General features: G+C 38.5%; 2 protein-coding genes and 2 long non-coding RNA genes across 4 annotated transcripts in view; 3 read left to right on the forward strand and 1 right to left on the reverse strand.

Moving 5' to 3' along the window:
- LOC109198185 (low affinity immunoglobulin gamma Fc region receptor II-b) overlaps positions 1-19,750 on the reverse strand; it is a 997,390-nt gene that overhangs the window by 378,393 nt on the left and 599,247 nt on the right. The gene's annotated exons all lie outside the window — the stretch shown is intronic.
- Positions 245-19,750, forward strand: part of LOC109201287 (obscurin) — a 493,328-nt gene continuing 473,822 nt past the window's right edge. Inside the window, exons 1-3 of the mRNA XM_025906001.1 lie at positions 245-325; positions 7,068-7,331; positions 8,647-8,931. Coding sequence (XP_025761786.1) covers positions 289-325; positions 7,068-7,331; positions 8,647-8,931 — 586 coding nt within the window. The 5' untranslated portion in view covers positions 245-288. The remainder of the gene's footprint in view (positions 326-7,067; positions 7,332-8,646; positions 8,932-19,750) is intronic.
- LOC112846471 (uncharacterized) lies at positions 10,665-12,615 on the forward strand. The gene is made up of 2 exons (XR_003219453.1): positions 10,665-10,863; positions 12,446-12,615. It is a non-coding gene; the product is annotated as an uncharacterized LOC112846471 (long non-coding RNA).
- LOC112846477 (uncharacterized) lies at positions 12,916-15,604 on the forward strand. The gene is made up of 8 exons (XR_003219465.1): positions 12,916-12,936; positions 13,093-13,108; positions 13,188-13,279; positions 13,512-13,559; positions 13,680-13,742; positions 13,839-13,896; positions 14,289-14,336; positions 14,447-15,604. It is a non-coding gene; the product is annotated as an uncharacterized LOC112846477 (long non-coding RNA).

Below are 19,750 nucleotides of genomic sequence, written 5' to 3' on the forward strand. Positions count from 1 at the left end.
AAAAAACTGGTAAGATATGACTTAAAGCAATGGAAAACAACACAAGAATCAAGTTTCTATGTTTGCAGCGGAGAGGAAATTAAAAATGTCGCAAAACTGCTGCGGTCAAAGCTACAGGAGCTGTTTGAGTTTGGTGTAAAAGGGAAGGAAGCACAGAGAGACCAATCAGAAGAAGAACCTGTAGAAAAACTCTGTCACACCTAAACAAAACACAACTTCTCTTTTTTCTGCAAAGTGAAACAGTTTGAAATTATCTGTGGATCAGAGTGCAGCAGGCTGGATGTGACGATGGGGCACTCTTTGCTCTGCATGATGGGCTTTTTCTGTAAGTACACGTCTGACATTGTTTGAATGGCAGCGATTAATGAAAATGTTTCTGATCTCTGAGAATTAGTGAGTCACTGTTTAGAGCTTGTTTAGCAAACAGGAGAAAGTTGGTGATTATTGTTCATCTGAAAATGAACAATAATCAATAATCAGAGTAAAGTCTTTAAAAAAAACGTTACTCTGAGGTAAAATATCTGATGAGGTTTTATTCATTATTTTAGTGCTCAGTACAGTCATCCGTGGAAATGCTGAAGGTAAGAAACACTGTTTTTACTCCAGTTCATATATGTAGCTGTTATCTCCTACAATGCTTTAAATCAGGGGTGTCAAACTTATGGCCCACGGGCCACATTCGGCCCTCGATACAATTATTTCCGGCCTGCGAGACAGTTATTAATGGTCCCTCAGTATGTGGGAGCTGAATCTTCAGCCCTGCTAAGAATCCATGTTTTGATGGGCGCACCATGTGGCCAATCGCATGCAAAGACAGGCTGGGATCATACCATTATGTGAAAGAAAGAAAGAAGGGGGGCAGACTGAAGACAGCAAGTGTAGTGGTACAGGCCAAACCATTTCAACAACTACCAAACAGGTAAAACAGCAAACGATTAAAGTGCAGGTAAACAGAAATGTTTCTGTTTTTCAGCATCTACTATAGAAATACAGTATAGATATAATATAGATGAGCTACCAGAAGTTTCTCTCTAATTTTATACATTTGTTTCTTACAATGTATGTCCACAGATTGGTGCCGACAGATTTTTCTCTTTCTCACAGCAGCCATTTCTTCATCATTTAGAAAAACAGTTAAATACTGTAAATCATTTCTTACACTGATGGTGTCAGGGTGGTGGCTCATTGGCCCAGCATTTTTAGTTTATTTGGTGTTTTTTGATTTCTCTGCTGTTTTGGGGAAATGTTTAAGTGTTTCCAGTTCGTATGCATATTAGTCTTGGTTATGCTTCTAAGTTTAGTTAAGACTTATGATACATGTTTTCTTGTCAATATGTCATTTCCTGTTTCCTGTGTGAGTCTGTCATGTTCTCTGTGTATGCTCCTTAGTTTATGTCCGTGTCTCGTCTCCCTTTTCTGTTCCCGTGTTTCATTCCATGTCTCCTCTCTGTGTTGAGTCTGTTTTGTCACCCATGTCTGTCTCTCACCCCTCCGTGTGTCTTATCTCCATGTTTCTATCTCTCTGCCCTCTCTCTCTCACCCTCTCCCTCACCCCTCTGTGTCTTAGTCGTTTTACTGTGTTTAATCTTCATCTTCATCCTCTCTTCGCCTGTTCCTGTCCTTGTGTCTCTTCTATTGCCTCCCTGTTTGTTTATCACTGTTGTTGTCGAGTCCGTGTGTCTCAGGTCGAGGTCTCAGTGTTTCCTGTTTTACTTTGACAGTGTCCCATCCTGTGTTCAGTTTTGCTTCCTGTATTGTGTCATTATGTTTATTCCCCCCAGCTGTGTTTTCCATGTGTTTCCTGTTTCCTCATCACCATCTTGTATATTTATGGGCTGTGTCCTGTTAAGGGTTCAGAAATTGAGGAGGAAGACCAAAAATAATGACCACTGATCCTGCCGGGTGCAATTAGACGACATTTTAATGAATACACGCGTGGAGTCCAACACTGTGCAGATTCAGTGTTGAACTGTCTTACAATAGTCAAAACCAAGGCTTTATAGGGTTGGGGTGATACTGCTCCCCCCCCCAGACACAATACAGCATACGTCAATCCAAAACCACAAATGTTCAGTTAACTTTGACATAGTTTAAAAAGAACATCGTCTTCGGCTCGAACCCAGGTGCTTCCCCTCAGCTCGCCTTCGCTGTCGCTTATCTCTGGGACATCTGGTGTACTTCCTGGAACAGACTAACACGTACGCACCCAAACTTTGCAGTTACAGCAAAACACATCTTAACTTCTTACCTACTAAATGAGTCTACTTATATGTATGTGTGTGTCAGCTTCTGCTGCCCTTTATTTCACCCTTCACTTCATCAGCCAGCAGACAGAAGGCCAGCAAGTACACAACTGAAACTATGTGTGTGTATGTGTGTCTCGTCCTTAAATGCTCTCTCATCTCACCCTTTGCACTTCTGACCTTTCACCAGAACAGAGGCTCATCCTTACATGTAATAACCTAACTGGAACTATATATATAATATGTTGAGTAAATGTTTTAATCAAGAGCCTCTACTAAAAGCTTAATCCAAAGATATAAATGCATAATAAAATAACCTGCTCTTAGCTTGCACTCAGACTCTGCTTTCACTTTCACTTTTGCAAAGCATGGCGTTTCCTGTCTCCTTTTGCACAGAGTATATTTCCTGTCCCTGCAGTCTGCACAGAAACATTTAAGATTATAGGAGCATTGAAAAGCATTTAGAATTATAGATTCAACTCAACAGTTTAAAGTGGTTCTTACTGGACCTGTAATAAAAGCTTAATTGGGTGCCAATATGTTTAAACATCTAAATGCAATATCAATATTAATAATTAATGGAATAGTAATAATGATCATAAAAAATAGCAGCAAATAATAGCAGCATAATATTTTACTATTCCTGACAGTCCCAATTCAGGGTCTGCACGCTTGAAGTACGCATTTCAAGTGCGATTACATCACCGCCACGCGATGACGGCTGTCCCAATTCAAAGTGTACTTCAAATGCGCCGTCGATTTCCCCAAATATCAAGCGTGGTCTGGTGCACGCTTCGTGGCCCCATATATCCCACAATCCATAGCGCGGCGGTGGGTGTGGATAATTTTGCCGCAAAATACGGCAGAAGGGAGCGGCCGAAGAGTGAACTGTCAAAAGTAAGTACTGAATATTATGTCACTTATTTATGTGCAAATGTTTAAGAACATTAAAACATTACTGTTGGCCACATGTCGGCAAAGTTATGTGACATTAGTGATGTTTGTACTTTCAGGGGTAACTTGGTTTTAAAGCCTCTACTTCTAAATATATATATATAGTTGACCTTAATCTTACAGAGAATGTGATGATTTTATGCGTAATTAAAGTCAGTCATATATCCACAAACACAACAAGCTGAAAGTCAGTGATGCTGCTCGGTTTGCAGTCCTGAATATGACGGCACAAGCAGGATTCACTGCACTGTTAATGTTAGCTATGTTATATTGCTGCCTCTGTTCGGTGGTGTCGAGCCAAACGGACTTTAACGTGTGTTTGAACGAGCTGACGGTTCACTCGTTAAGCTGAAAGAAAGATGCTTTAATCACAGGAGTCACACATGTGTCCACTGGACCATCTGGAACTCTTCTTGTTTAGCACTCGTAATAACACAAACACTAAATCCTCCTTCTCTTGTGCTGTTTTGTAGCAGTGTATACACCTGAGACTGTCACCTGTCTGTCTGTCCTGCACTCTCTCTCTGTTTCTTTCTCTCTGATTGTGGAATAAAAGTATGAACATGTATTTATAAGTTACACTTGTCTTTGAATCCTGCAGCTTATCACACATTTGATTTCCATGTGTGACAACTGCAAGTGTCCAGAGTGAGGACAGACTGAGGGACCCACTGCTGCACATCATCTGTGAGGCTTTGCACCCCTGATGATCCACCAGGACAAACTCAGCAGTGTGTGAGGAAGAGGAGGAGGAAGAGCCAGCAGCAGCTGACAGATGGAGAGAATAGACAGACTGTTCCCTGTTTGTGAAGGACTGCTAGAAAAGTTTAACATAACTAATTGTCTGTCCTGAATCAGTCTATGAAAGGCAGCAACAAGTTTAATATTCAGAAACCTAAAGTATGTATCAGCAGCAGAATGGAGCTAAAAATAAATGTTTGTTTCAGTTCTATGAAGCTTTGAGTATTTTGGATTAGTAGCACTGCTGTGTTTGTTGCATCATATTGCTGTAATTGTTTATATGCTTTATATATTCTGAGCTAAGTTGATCTATAGTGTTACATCATATTCTATAAGGATGTTATGTGTTTGTATACTTTCTGCCCAGTTTGACCCATTTAGCAGAAGTCGGCCTGTTTAAGGCTCTGATATCTATTCTGTATGACTTAAAGCAGTTATGACATGGTCTGATTTTCTCACCCAATAAAGGAACATTTCATATATCAGTCTACTCTTCATTCTATCAGAAACAGTTTTCACAGCTCGTACATTTTCTTTTTACACATATATGTAAGCATTGAGCCAAATTTAGTAATGCCAACATATTGAAAGAACAATGTTTGTCTCTTATATATAATACATCTGTATATACACTGTCAGAGATACTTGTCTTTGACTGAAGATTTAAGGTGATAGGACATATAAATAACTGCTACTTGCATCTTTGACCCAGAGTTCAAGCTCATATATATATAAACACCCAGCACGCCCCTGCGTATATATATATATATATATATATATATATATATATATATAAATATAATCTGACAATACATATAATATTGTCCATATTATATTAACATTACCACAGTGAGATGACTTTAGTCTCATGAACAACATTAGCTAATTATTATTTACTAACTAATCTTGAAATGACTGTTCAGTATAGAAATGAAGCCCAACTATCATGTTTTACAGTCCTGTGGTCTCAACTAATCAAAGTGATGTCATGACAAAAATGAATGACCAACAAAACATTTTTTCTCCTTCATTTCTGTCACACAAAGCTGTATGAAACATTTCTCGCGGTTAGTTTCATGGTTGCTAGGCAACCTGAACAGCGCGACGAAGGCTAGACCGTCCCATTTCACAAGGCTCTCACTTCCGCACTTCCCGTACTTGTAGTACGCACCGTACGTAGTACGCGTAGTGTGCGTACTTCAAGCGTGCATGCCCTGAATTGGGACACAGCCATGGAGTGAGTTGTCAGTCGTTCTTTGTCAGGTCATTTATAAACACTATCTCATGTTTCCACAGTTCTTCCAAGTATTCCAGATTTCACATATTTAGTTTTCTTAGTTTAGGTTTTTGTGATCAGTTTCTTGTTTAGTTAATGTCTTGTTATCGGCCACAATAAAAGGCACAGTTTTTGTTAAAATCTAGTTTTCTTCTCGTTGTCTGCACTTGGGACCCTCATTCAGAAAGGTTTCACTGGTCTGGCCCACTTGAGATTAAAGTTGGTTGTGTGTGGGCTGTCATGTAAAATGAGTTTGACACCCCTGTTCTAAATGACATCCTCCCTGTTTAGATTTGATATAACACACCTATTATTTCATTTATTATTATTTTGATTTGAAAATGATCATATTAAGAGTGTGCTGCCTTCATACAGACTAATTCTCTTTTCATGGATGTTTATCTGAACAGATTCCAGTACAGATTTACAAGAAGATGATGATTTGTGTGGGTAGTGCAGTGTATCTCACTGATATTGGCATGTGTGCTGCTTACCTCAGTGTATGCTTTTGTATTAACTCTTGGAGTTCTCGAAATCCTTATACAAAGCTGCACATAAACAAAAAATGAAAGGAAATACCAGATACTCCGGCTTCCTCCCACAGTCTAAAGACATGCACTTAGTGGGGTTAGGTGAATTGATTATTCTAAATTGCCCATAAGTGTGAGTGTGAATGTTTGTCTGTCTCTGTGTTAGCCCTGCAACAGACTGGTGACCTGTCCAGGGTGTACCCTGCCTCTCGCTCTATGATAGCTGGGATAGTCTATAGCCTCCTGTGACCCTGATAAGGATAAGCGGAAGAAAATGGACAAGAGTTTAAAGTGGGATTCAGGAGGTGCAGAACCCTAAAATCAGTTTGCTCTTGGCTGATGTTTCATGAGTTGTCCTCGTCTCTACACTGACAGTACACTGTTTATACTGACTTTATATTGGACTGCCACTGTGCACCAGTCACACAATGTTGTTTCCTTTAAATCCATCACAGTACAGCAAACTAACCTGTTTATCCTGCACTAATCTGTAGAGGATTTTCATGCAGCCTTTAAATAACACAGTGATTCTACCTCAGTTTGTTTTGCAGCATGCTTCACACTATGAAAAACATAATGTCAACATAAATACTCAAGTAAAGTACAGATCTGTACTCCGTTACTTCCCACCTCTGGAAATAAGTATATAGTGTGATACCTGGTTGTTTTCAGTCACTCTGCTGGTAGAGTCTAAATATCATTTAATCTGTTTAGTAAAAACAAAACTTTTTATTGTTGATTTTCAGTCAAATTTTTACCAGGACACAAAAATATAATTACAATTAACAAGAGCAATAAAACCAGGATAGATTTGTGATGATAATGATATATTTTTATTTGATCAGCTCCTCCTGAGCCCACTGTGACCCTCCAACCATCCACGACTCAGATATACAGCAGTGAGACAGTCACTCTTGATATTCAGGGAGGTGGACGTATGAATGGAGACGAGACAAGTTAAAAGCACCTCCTCACTTATTTTAATTGTATTGCACATTTCTTCCAAAAACAGAACAAAATACTAACAAAAGTAGTGTAAAATAATAATAAATAATTGTCCTCATTTTAGGAGAGACTGGTCTGCTATGTTAGCCTTTCTCAAACTGCTCGTATGTTTACTCATAGCAGCAGTTTTTTCACTTCGTTTATCTTTGAATCTCCAGCTCTGAATCCACCACTGGAGGTTTAACAGCATTGTTAGCAAACAACAGCTAACTGACAACTAATGGATTATATTTATAAATGTATAAAACATTTAAAAAGTATAAAAACAACTTTTTGTTGTTGATTTTTAAGTTAAATTATCCGTTTTAATTTGATCAGCTCCTCCTAAGCCCACTGTGACCCTGCAGCCATCCTGGACTCAGATATACAGCGGTGAGACAGTCACTGTCAGATGTGAGATTCAGGGAGGTGAAGGAGCTCAGTGGACGTATGAATGGAGACGAGGCCTGGTTAACATACGTCAGTCATCCAATGAATACAGAATCACAGTTACTGAGTCTGACAGTGGAGGATACATCTGCCGGGGCAGAAGGGACTATTTCTTCACAGAGTGGAGTGATATCATCACACTGACTGTATCATGTAAGTTGGAGATCTGTTTTATCAACATTAGTAAGAATCTGTTTTTCTTGCAGCTTTGTAGCTGTTTCATTTGTGCTGCTCAGTAAAATATTTTTCTTTTATTATGATAACCAAAAAATGTGAAAAGCAGCTTTTTATTCACAGTGAAGAGAACAAAACATATCAGAGTAACTTCTCTGCTGTGCAGCTCTAATACATGAAGTGCAGAACAAATGCTGAACCTGTTTCAGCTGCTCCACCACATCCACTAAGAACAACAGTTACATCCAATATTTTCTCTTCTGTATTTGTGTTATTTTTATTTTTATTACTCCCTGTTGCACCAACATATGATGCAGTTACTTCAGTTGTTTTTAGCATGTTGTCTATTGTTGAAACGATCTTAGAGGTTTCAGGTTTTAGTTAAAGACTCTGGTCTCATGACAAACACACACTGGATCTTTTTCACTTAATGAACTCTGAACTGCAGACGACAATATGGCCTCATTTCATTGGACGCTGGTCTGTGCTGGTATGTTAATAATTTAGAGTAATGATATTTAATGAGTATATAAAGTACTCATAATCATCTCACAGACAAAACATTATGTACAGCTACTTTCAGTGCCATTGATATTTATTTAGAGTTTTTTCTCTAATTGATCTTTCTGAGTTAGCTTCAGTAATTACCTCCTCCAAACCATCGATGTGTCTTTTAAAACCCATTCTGACACATCTGTGCACATCAACAGGAAATGTCAGCTTCCACAGCAAAAGAATATAAAACACACTTACAAGGTCTCATCTTAGCTATCAGAGGCTTCAACAGCAGATTTAGTAAAGAACACAAGGACATAGCATGCTAACTACAATCAGATCGTATTAACCTGGGTTACTTTCTCATTATGGATGAATTAACTAAGTCATGCTTCAAATTAATGATAGTAAATGAACTATACATTTATTAATTACTTTAAATACTCAGAGGAAAATATTAAAAAAATTTCCTGTGCGGATCAAAACAGCATTTCAGAGTATTTTGTGTCACACACTTTGTTATAGCTTCACCAATAAAGCTTTGTGATATTTGATTATTCACATGTTTCCATCCAGTTCTTTAAATTGTTCTGATTCAGTCATTTTTACTTTTATGTTCTTGTTCTATTTTATTCCATTGTCTATAGTATTTTATTTTATTTTATTGTATTTTATTGCATTCCAGTGTTTTCTAATTTCTGCTACATAACTTTGCACTTTTGCTGTAACAAAACAAATTTCCCACCTGTGGGACTAATAAAGGTCATCTTATCTTATCTTATCTTAAACTGAACTGCAGCGAAACCAAAGGCTGAACTGAGAGCTGATAGGACAGCTGTTCCAGTAGGAGGCAGTGTGACCCTGACCTGCTCTGTGAGCCCATCATCATCATCATCATCATCATCATCGTCATCATCATCATCTGGATGGAAATACTACTGGTACAGAGATGGGAAATCTTTTCAACCTGTTACAAATGGACAAATCAGTGTCTCAGAGGGAGGACTCTACAGCTGCAGAGGAGGAAGAGGAGAACCAGTTTACTACACAGAGGACAGTGAGTCAGTCAGGATTGACACAACTGGTGAGTTTAAATGTAACTTCCTACAAATCACTACATCTGATGGTAACTGAACCTTTCGTCTTTCGTGTGTTTTTATTGTACTTTCTTGAACATTAACAGTGTCAAACAGGCCTGTTGTGACTCTGTATCCAAACATGTCTGAGATATACAGAGGAGAGACGATCACTGTCAGATGTGAGATCCATGGAGGAGACACTGAGTGGGATTATGAGTGGGAAACAAACAGCATCATAAAACCTCCAAATCAAAATGAATACAGGATTAGATCTGCTTCATCATCCAAGAGTGGAAACTATCGCTGTAAGGGCAGAATGAAAAGTTCACAGCATAAAACAACAGAGTGGAGTGATTCAGTCACACTGACAGTTTCTGACAGTAAGTCATATTTGCTTTAAGCTGTTTGAACACTTTGTAAAATGTGTTTCTGTTCATATAGACTGAGATTATTATTCTTTGTATAAACTGAGCTCACTGTTCAGAGACTGTACTACATGTTCACTGAGAGAAAATCTTTGTTGAACAGATAAACCCCGTCCTGTCCTCACTGTGTCTCCATCATGGCTGAGTCCTGGAGCCTCAGTAACTCTGAACTGTCAGGTTGAACATCCGTCTGCAGGATGGAGCTTCTACTGGTATAAAGCTGTTCCTGATCTATCAGAGAAATCCTCCAGTTATGAGCTGCTACCTGATGGCAGTGGGACTGCACAGGACTCCTACATCATTCATGGACAGACACACACAGCAGGATATGTGTGCAGAGCTGGAAGAGGAGACCCAGAGTATCACACTGATCACAGTCAACCAAAGTTTGTCTGGTCTGCAGGTCAGTTTGTTTCTCTCTAATAAGTTATGTCATCACTTTAATTCACCATTATTTTTCTTGCAGCAACATACTGACATTGAAATCTGATGTCCAATTACAATTAAATTGCATTAAATTACTATATTTAAGTTTCCTCAAGGTGGATTAAATTGAATCTCATCCTTTCTCACTACATTCAAGTAAACTGAACTTCAGTCAGACACTTCTGTTGTTATTCAAATTCCTCCTTGTTTGTTTCTCACCGAGTTAAACAAGGATGCATTCTGTCTCCAGCTCTTTTTAATCTTCATGTTGATGATTTGAAAGTCTGTAAATCTGGCAGGACTCATGTGAAGCACATCATGTACACAGATGATCTCGTGGTCTTTAGTCCTCATGTTGTTGTGCTTTTGCTGTGGAGAATGATATCAGACATGATGCCTGTAAAAGTGCCCTCGTGATTTGTAGAAGCAAAGAGAACAAACATTTAAGATCTGCTGATGTTAAACTCTCTGATAATGATCTGTAATAAGGTCACAAATGTCAGACATCTTATTACATGACAGATGATGAAGATATTTGCTTGTGCAACAACAAACATGCACACTGTGGACAAACTGTAGGAAAGCAAGTTTACAGAAACTTCTAATGTAGCTTCTAATGATGCTGTGAGATTTTTACTGAGAGACACAGATGGTTCAGTGAAATGTTTCCAGCTGCAGGAGTCACAACATTTAAATCTGTATTAATAAATCTCATTCATAGATTTATTTGCAGTTATAGTGGGTTTAGCAAGAACTAGTTTTTTTCACTGTGATATTTTGAATGCTAACATCTGTGAGCTTTGTCTCTTCACTGCATGTTGTTTCCAGATGTTCATTCAGCAGCGTCTCTCACAGTGAGTCCTGACAGAGCGCAACACTTCACCTCTGACTCTGTCTCACTGACCTGTGAGGGAAACCTCACTGAGTGGAGAGTGAGGAAGTTCTCTGAGGACGGCCGACTCTCTGACTGTAGGAGAATGACTGGATCCACATGTAACATCAAGACATCAAAGTCAGATACTGGAGTGTACTGGTGTGAGTCTGGATCAGGAGAGTTCAGCAGTGCAGTCAACATCACTGTACAGAGTATGTTATTATACATTTACTTCTTGGATCTGAATGATTTAGACGTCACATGAACATTTGTCCCAGCTTTGCTGTATGTGAAGTAATTCTATGTGGCAACACAAACAAAAATGAGAATTTCAGACAATTTTCTGCCCCAAAGCATCAAAAAATATTCTTGGTTTTTGTTCTCTAGTTAAATTAGTATTTTATATTTTCTCCATCAGAATACAACTCTAAAAAGGTCAACATCTTTCATCATCAATTGTATTTATAATAACGTGCGCGGAAGATGAAGGGAGCATCCCAACTATATTGCCAGTCGTCTTAATCAGATTTTTAATTTGGGATCTGAGCTCAGAAAGTTTGCCAAACCATGTAATGATACCATAACAGAAAACAGAATCAACAATCGCCTTATAAAATAGCAACATGATGCATTTATTTACTCCATGGACCCTCAGCCTTCTAAAAAATGCAAACACTGACTACACGAATAATCCACATGATGAACCCACTGTAACTGAACATCTAAACACTGTCATGTTGTCACTTGTTCAAACTTCTCTCCAGTAAATAAAACCAGGCTGAGATCTCCAATTGATCTTTGATCAAAGATCATCATAAATATGACGACGATTATTTTTCTATATATTTAACATGAATGTGTGTTTCTTACACCACTGCACAATCCCTTCAATCTCAGTTTTGTAAATTGCAACATCTGAATCTTTGGTTAACAGACTAAGAACTGCTGTATCATCAGAAAATGTAATCACATAGTTATTTGTACACTGATTTCCATAATTTTTTTAATATAATATGAAAAGAACAGGAGAGCTGACACAGCCCTGTGAGACTCTTGTTCTTATAAACTGTATGTGTGAACGAGTAGAACTGACTTTAACTTCCTGTTGTGTTTTAATGAAAATAGCCAAACAACCATCTGATTATATAAGGATCCACCTTCATGTTATTTAACAATGTATAAGTGTTTGTGGTATTAAACACTGATATTAGATCCATAAATAACAATCGTGCATAAGCTGAGGGGTTTTCTAAATGCTTTAAAATCAAGTGAGTTAAAGTAATCAAATTGTACTTCACTTCACAAGTGCTCAACCATAATTCATTCAAAGGATTGCATTGCTATTGATGTTACTGCTGCAGGTCTGTGATCATTATTTTGCTGATTGCAGCCTTTCTCTATATAGTGAGGATGAAGCTGATATCAACAGGACTCCAAGCTGGATTCAGCTCATCAGCAAATGTTTAAAGACAAAAGTTGAAACAGCATCAGGCCCACAGGCCTTCTTGGTATTTAAGTTTTTAAATGCAGTTATTTTTATTTCATTCTATTCACAACCCTTAGATCAGTTACTAAGTGAGTCTCTGTTAGATCACATTATGAGCTTACAAAATCTGACCATCAGCCGTTCCACTTCATTTACTACATGCATTTCTTTCTTACCTGGATTCAAGTCGATCATCTGTTTCACAGAGTCGCTTCTGTGAAAATCTCCCTGAAGCTTACATGTCAGCTTTTTCTAAAAGTGTGCACCAGCTGATGTGACTGAAACAATTGTGTGTGATTGTTTCACAGATGATGGTAATGGTCCTATCCTGGTGAGTCCTGTTCATCCTGTGACTGAGGGAGCTTCTGTTAGTCTGAGCTGCAGTTTGAGAACACAAAAAATACTTTCCAATGTGTTTTTCTATCACAATGACAAACTTATTCAAAATGATACCCGAGGGGAGCTGAAGATCTCTGCAGTGTCAAAGTCTGATGAAGGTTTCTACAAGTGTCAGTACTCAGGAAGAGAGTCAGCACAGAGCTGGATGTCAGTTAAAGGTGAGCAGGAGCAAAACATTTGATGTGTTTTTGTAAAAATGATTTTAATGCTTGAGGAGGAATAATATAATAATAATAAGTATTATACTTTATTATTACTTAATTATTATTAGTCATTTCAGCAGCTGTGTCAGGAGCTGACAGCTCTTCATCTCCTGTGTGGTTGATGGTTGGACTGGTTTGTGGAGTCTCTCTCATTATTATTCTCCTGCTCTTGTTGTATCTCTGCAGACAGTCCAAGTGTAAGAGCCTCTTCTTTTCATGCTGTATAGAGAGTTTATTTACTACATACACTTTAATTATTCACACATATACATGTATTCTGATCTCATGACACTAAATAACAATGAAACAATTTACATCACAATCATGTGTAATAACATTTGTCTCTTTCACAGATTCCTGCTTCACCAGGTTGGTAAAATACTTTTTATTATTATTTTAAACAAACATCAGTTACTTTTGAGTTTATTGTGTTTATTTCCTGTTTTAGGTCGATCCAGTCTGAGAGTCACAGTCCGGGCTCCTCCACAAATCATGGAGTCAACCAGGATGAAACTCATGTGTACGGCTCTCTTCAACATGGTCAGTATTTAAACCATTTAAGTAATATTATCATTATTAATATTGACTTTTATTAAACCTCCATTAACACAAACATTTCTCAGGTTCAGTTTGTGTTCAGCAGCTTTTCAAAGAACATTTAAAGATCTTACAGTCCTGGTTTTGACTCACACAGTGTTTCTGTTTTTGCTCTGATATTTAGTGTAACTGTAATAAAATGATTAATGTGAGCCTGGCTTGTATTTTTCTTTAGGTACTGCTGACATCTATGAATCAGTCACACAAGTGACAAACAGAAATGGTACAGTATATGTGCTGAAAAGCACAGAACAGTTAGAGATGAAACTTGTTTTGATTTAATGAAACTAATTCCATGTGACATGTTTTTACAATCCTGTAAATAAAATTACAAACATTTCAGGTTCAGATGAATATGAAAATGTTGCCTCCTCTCTTATTGACTTTAAAGATCTTAGAAGAAACAGTGAGTACATAAAACCTGTGCAGTTTAAAAATAAAACAAACATCCTTTAAAAACGTTTTTTTTTTTCTTTGTGGATGAATTTGATCATCTTCACAGGGGAACACGACACACCAGAGCAGAGTGCTGTTTACTAAAATGAAGTTGGGACCCACAGGTACAGTCACAACAGTCTCATTGCGTGTTTGGTTTGTTAGATCTCCACCTCACAGAAACACTTGTTGCACATAATGTTCAGACACACTGGATACAAAGTCTGAGCTTCCTGGATGCTGTTATCACCTGCTGGCTGACTAACAACTACTTTGAAACCAGTTTTACACAAAAGCTTTTTCTCCAGTTGCCAAGCTCAGCTCTGTATCACCTACTCTGAAGATTAGGCCACTTAAATGTGCAAAGAAGAAAATACATTTCATTTCATTTTCACATGTTTTGCACAAAAAAAATCTTTACAATACAGAACACATAACAAATGATACCATGTGTATATCAGAGACCACATGTTTAAATCAATGAAAGTAAATCAGGATGATTTCCTCCTTCACACAGGTACAGAGGTGTGTCTGAGGGCTGCACCTCCTAAACAAAGCCTGTAAGGTACAGTTAGCTTTACACTCTCTGTAAAGACTCAAACACACAGAACAGAACTTCACTTTACATCGAGGGCAGACGATGTTTTTATAATAAATGTTATTGTTTTCCAACAGGAAGCCACAGATGGGACAGGCACGAGGTGCAGCCAGTGACCCCATTAAACTGATGTTTTACTGTCCTTATTTTCCTCAAGTTATTGGTTCTGTTATTAGTTACCTAATATAGACTATTGTGAGTCGTTTGACTGAAACTAACCGACTGACCTGGTGATGTCATGCTCTGTACTGACAGAATATGGCGATACCTGTGTTTTTATACCTTTAAGACCTTATTTCTTAAATCCAGCTTCACAGTCAGAGTTACATCTGTGTCAGTTTTTGAGAGCTGGGCTCAATGATGTAAATTAGCATTGATACATGTAGTGTTTTATGTCCACGTTAATGCTGAACACCTTATGTGGCATTTTCACACAACAATACTTCTGCTCAGTATTGATTTTTCTTTTGCATGTTTGCCATCCTCCATCTTCCACTTTTACTGATTTGGTTCATGTAAACATTTCTGATGGTTTCATGTTCATCAAAATATTTTAATCTGCAGTTTCAAGTCTTAGAGATTACATCACTTTACATTCACAGACTTGAAGTTGAAGTTGTTGCTGTTCTTGGGAGACATTTCTCTTTTGTTCTGGTATCAAATTGCTTCGTGTTTGCTGAGTTTCAAGCTCTTTCTGTTCACCTGTCAAACTGTTGCTCATGTTTCCAGAGCAGCTTTTCTTCTGCTCAGATTAAAAATTTACAGTCATTTCTGGTTTGTTGATTTGCCAAATTGTTGCTCAGTTGCTTTGAATCAAAGTTCATCTTAGTTGACAGGTTGCTTTGCAGTTTTGAAAAAAAATCCTCCTCTATTGAGTTTCCAAACTGTCTTTCAGAATCATTTTTTCTCAGTTTTCTGCTCAGACTTTGTCTCAGACATCTGATTTTCTCCTCTTCTGTTCAGATTCAATCATCTACTTCTCAGTTGTCTAAAGTCAAGACTGTGTCAGGGTTCCTGGGTGGTTCACCCGGTGTTTTCAGTTCATGTTCAGTTTATGTTCCACATTCATGTTTCCCGCTTCACCGTGCCAGCCCTCTGTCTCAGTGTCATTAATTCTACTTCCTGTTTCATTATGTTCAGCTGTGTTCTCACCGGTCCGTAATCATCATCATTATCCAGTGTACCTAAGTCCTCAGTTTCATCCTGGTCTTTGTCGTGTCATTAATGTTAATTTTGTCTACTCTGTACGTATGTTCAGTTAAGCCAGTCATCTTATGTTCAGCTCATCTGCTCGTCATAATAAACACCAGCCTTCACCTACCTGTGAGTCCAACGTTTCCTTTCCTCGCATCCACACATGACACCCCTGACAGAATGACGACCCTGCGTTGTGGACCCAGCGGACTCTGACCTCTTCCAGCGGCAGGAGGCAGCGCTCTTTCACTGGACGGAGGTGCTTTTTTACTCTCTTGAAGCACTGAAAAGCACTAATGGGCTTCATGTGCACATTAGTGCTCAACAAATTGTTTACAAATCCAAAGAGGAGAAAGTAGAAAGAACATGTGACAAAATGAACACGGCTACTTACAAACACAGTGACTGTCCTCAGACAACACACACAATTGTCAAGTAATTCAGTTCAATTCAGTTTAATTGTCTGTTGCTGTAATTTGGTGCTATATAAATAAAAGTTGTCAATTTTTATTATAAGGTGCCAAATCATAACCACAGTCACCTCCATGGGCTTTATATTGTAAGGACTGTACAATAATACAGAGAAACAGCAGTTGGTGAGAGTGAGAATGAAAAACTCCTTTTTAACAGGAAGAAACTTTTGACAGAACCAGGCTCAGAGAGGGGCGTTCATCTGCCACCTGCTGGGGTGACACACTGTGGAAAAGAGCCAGAAATTAATAATAAGTGAGCAGCTCTTGGAAGTCCTTAAATCACACAGATTTGACCTCACAGATCATTCGGTTGCTTGTGAAGACGATGGCGTACTGTAAGTGTGATTCTGGGTCAGGAGTCTGTTGTGGCACACAGACCCTCTGAAGCAGGGTGGGCAATTCATTTTCCTGAGGGGCCACACGGGAAACTGGGCCTGTTGTGGAGGGCCACATCAATAAACTGAACTCAATCCTGCTCAGTAGTAATTTGATCTCTGTATAAACTGGTACTGGTAAGAGTGGATGTTACAATTAGGCAATGAAAATGTGAAACAGACAGAGTAAAAAAAAGCCCTTCACAGCTTTTTGTTATTACACTGCATGTTTGTCTTGTTTTGTCTCTGCAATAATTCAGTTTCATAAAGTGTTTTGAAATGAACTAAATCACTGAGCTTTTTCTGTGTCTGTGACTCTTTTACTGCTTTTTTACTTGGCAGCACTTTTTTATGTGGCTCTGCCATCATGTGTCAGAATACAGAGAGAACAGTCAAAGTCAACAACTTAAACACTTTTAGAGCTGCTGAGCACCAAAGCTTGTTTTTGACCTGTTTAGACTCTGAAGCCGTCTCACTGAAGACTTTGCAAACGGAAAATATTGTTTATGTTTTGATAAATCCAAACTTTTTAAACCCTAAAAGAAAAATTTTACTATATTCAACTCTACAAAGACGTAAAGGGATATTTTTTATTCAACATGCAACATCACGCAGTAATAATACGAGATCAAACTACAAACATGACAATACAGAATAACATATTTGTTCTTCTGAGCAGCTACAGTGCCTACATGTGTGTCAAAGGCTGTTGTTGGTATATAAATATAGAATAGTCATGATCCTGTGTTTACACCCAGCATTTTGTGTTTGGACTTTATAGTTTTGGGTTATTTAATATTCAGAGGTCGTGATTCTGTCCTGTATAGTTGTTATCCCTCTGTTTATGTTCTTAGGTCTTCTTAGTTTTCTTATCTACTGTTTGTGTGTGTGTGTGTGTGTGTGTGTGTGTGTGTGTCACGAAACATACTTGATCGTGAGAGTGAGAAACAGCAACAATGCACCCCAGGAGCTTGATCCAGGAGACCAAACAACCACGTGTCCACCCCAGCAGAAAGGCCGGTAGGCTGGAAGTGAGCGGCTTTGAAACTGGACAGTCTTCTAGCCTTCATTCAAGTCCGCCCTTAATTCCGCGTTTTTCCGGTCGCTAGCGCCACTGTGCGAATATTTTGAAAAGAACTCAGTTTTTTTGTACATTTTTAATTCTCTAGGAGCTTAAATAAACTGTATCGTTGTTGCCGGCATTTTTGTACCTTCGGCTCGTCAGAGACCGTGATATCCAGGTAAAATAATTGTTTTTAATCTACATGCATTTAGGAATTACTTAGCATGTTTCATGGATAATTCCAGTGACTGAATGATTGCCGGTCATTCGTACACATTTACTGTATTATATAAAATATGTAAACTAAATCTCTTTGAAACTTACAGAAGAACGTTTTATATTTCCATTTATTTTCTGTTATTCATTTGATCCTGTAACATATTTGTGTGCATAGATGGGCTGTAAGAATGTGACAAAGCTGAAAAAAGGGTTATTTCTGAGTTCACAAAAAAGCTTAGTGTCACGGGTTGCCGGGGCAAGCCGTGTGGGAATTATTTAGGACCAAAATGCGGCAGCTCTAGTGCAAGTGAGTTTATTAAACAGAAGTAGATACAAACAGAAATGGCAAGGGTGAGCATGGAACTAAGAAAACCTAAACTGGGCAAAATTAACTAAACCAACCAGAAACGAAGATGCAGGGAGGCACAGGAAAACATACGGGAAAACGGACGGAGAGAAGCAGACGAACCAGCAACGAGGACGAGGTAACACACACTATAAATACACACACCAGGAATCAAGGGATGGGAAACAGAAGGGGAACACACCTGGAAGACATCACAGCTGATGAGGCAGGGGAAACGTAATCAGAACGCACGGACATCAGACAAAGACCTTCAAAGTAAAACAGGAAACACATACACGTAATGACACAGACTCAGAAACGCAGACTTGACACAGGAATACACGGGCAGAAAAGAATAAACACTAAACTGAGGAAGAACAGAACCAAAATCACAATAATAGAAAACACAAAACGCTGGGTCAAAAGGACAGATCAGCTACTGATTGGAAGGTGGGTGGTTCGATTCCTGACTCCCCCAGTCTGTATGCCAAATATCCTTGGGAAAGATACTAACCCCAAATTGCCCTCCGATGCGTTCATTGGAGTGTGAATGTTTGTTAGTTGCACTTGAGTGTCTAAGTGCTTGTATGAATGGGTGAATGTTGTATACAGCGCTTTGAGTACTCCGGGAGAGTAGAGCGCTGTATAAAAATCAGTCCATTTACTCTTTGTTCACATGCATGCCTGCGTGAGAGGCCAGACCCTTGTGTTAATGAATCTATGCATATTCATGTAACCACAATAAAGAGCAGTGCTACGGGGGAGTTGATTTAGAGTGACTGCAGTTCCAGGAACAGCGCTCGTCTCGTCCTCGAGATCACACAAAGAGTTCTGCCTGGTGCCTCATGCTTTCGCTAGCTTCAGTAAAATTGCCTCGGCTGTTCCAGCAATAGGTTTGTGCCAACATGAAACCTAACAGTTAGTTACACAAATGAAGTCTATAAATTTTAAGTCTTTTCAGAGCATATTAGCATATTTGACTTAAGCTTAATAATCAGAATAATGCTTTGATCTCTTAAAATAAATGAAATCATACCTTTCTACTAAAACTGTTTATGTTGTTCTCCACCTTTTCCTTAACCAGACCAGACCCTTGTACTGCAGGATTAACCTGAGTGTCCCAGTCCTGGACTGTTTTTTTAACCAGGGGGATCCCAGGTCTGATTTTTGTTGATGTATTATAAATATTCTTGTTTTATTGTTATTGTCATTTACTTTATTCTCAGTAAATACATATTCTTTTAAAATTGTTCAAAGTTAGCATTATGTTCATGCATGTTAAAAATACCTGTAAATATGAGTTCAGGGACAATTACTGTTTGTTTGTTTTAATCAATTTATTCATAACATAAAACTGTTAAACTAATGCAACACATATAACAACGTAACAAATATATCATAATAAATACATTTCTTAATGCATAACGCATTTTGGAACTGATCTTTCAAGAAGTGAAAACAGTCTGTTCATCCTCTGCTCTCCTCTCCTCAGTCTCTCTTTGCTGCCTCATGTCCTCTCCGATGAGGTCTAGCAGCTCATCATCCCTCTCTCTTTTCCTCTTTCTCCCTGTTGTGGGTGGCTGATCGTCTTCCTCATCACTTTTGTTTTGGTCACCACTGCTGTGCTTGGCCCTGGAGTGTCCTCAGGGAGAGAGGAAATTAGGACAGAGGCCTAATGGAAGGCCTCTGCCCTATCACCTCATCCATGAGGG

This window comes from Oreochromis niloticus, linkage group LG3, assembly GCF_001858045.2.
Source record: "Oreochromis niloticus isolate F11D_XX linkage group LG3, O_niloticus_UMD_NMBU, whole genome shotgun sequence".
Lineage (NCBI taxonomy): Eukaryota > Metazoa > Chordata > Actinopteri > Cichliformes > Cichlidae > Oreochromis > Oreochromis niloticus.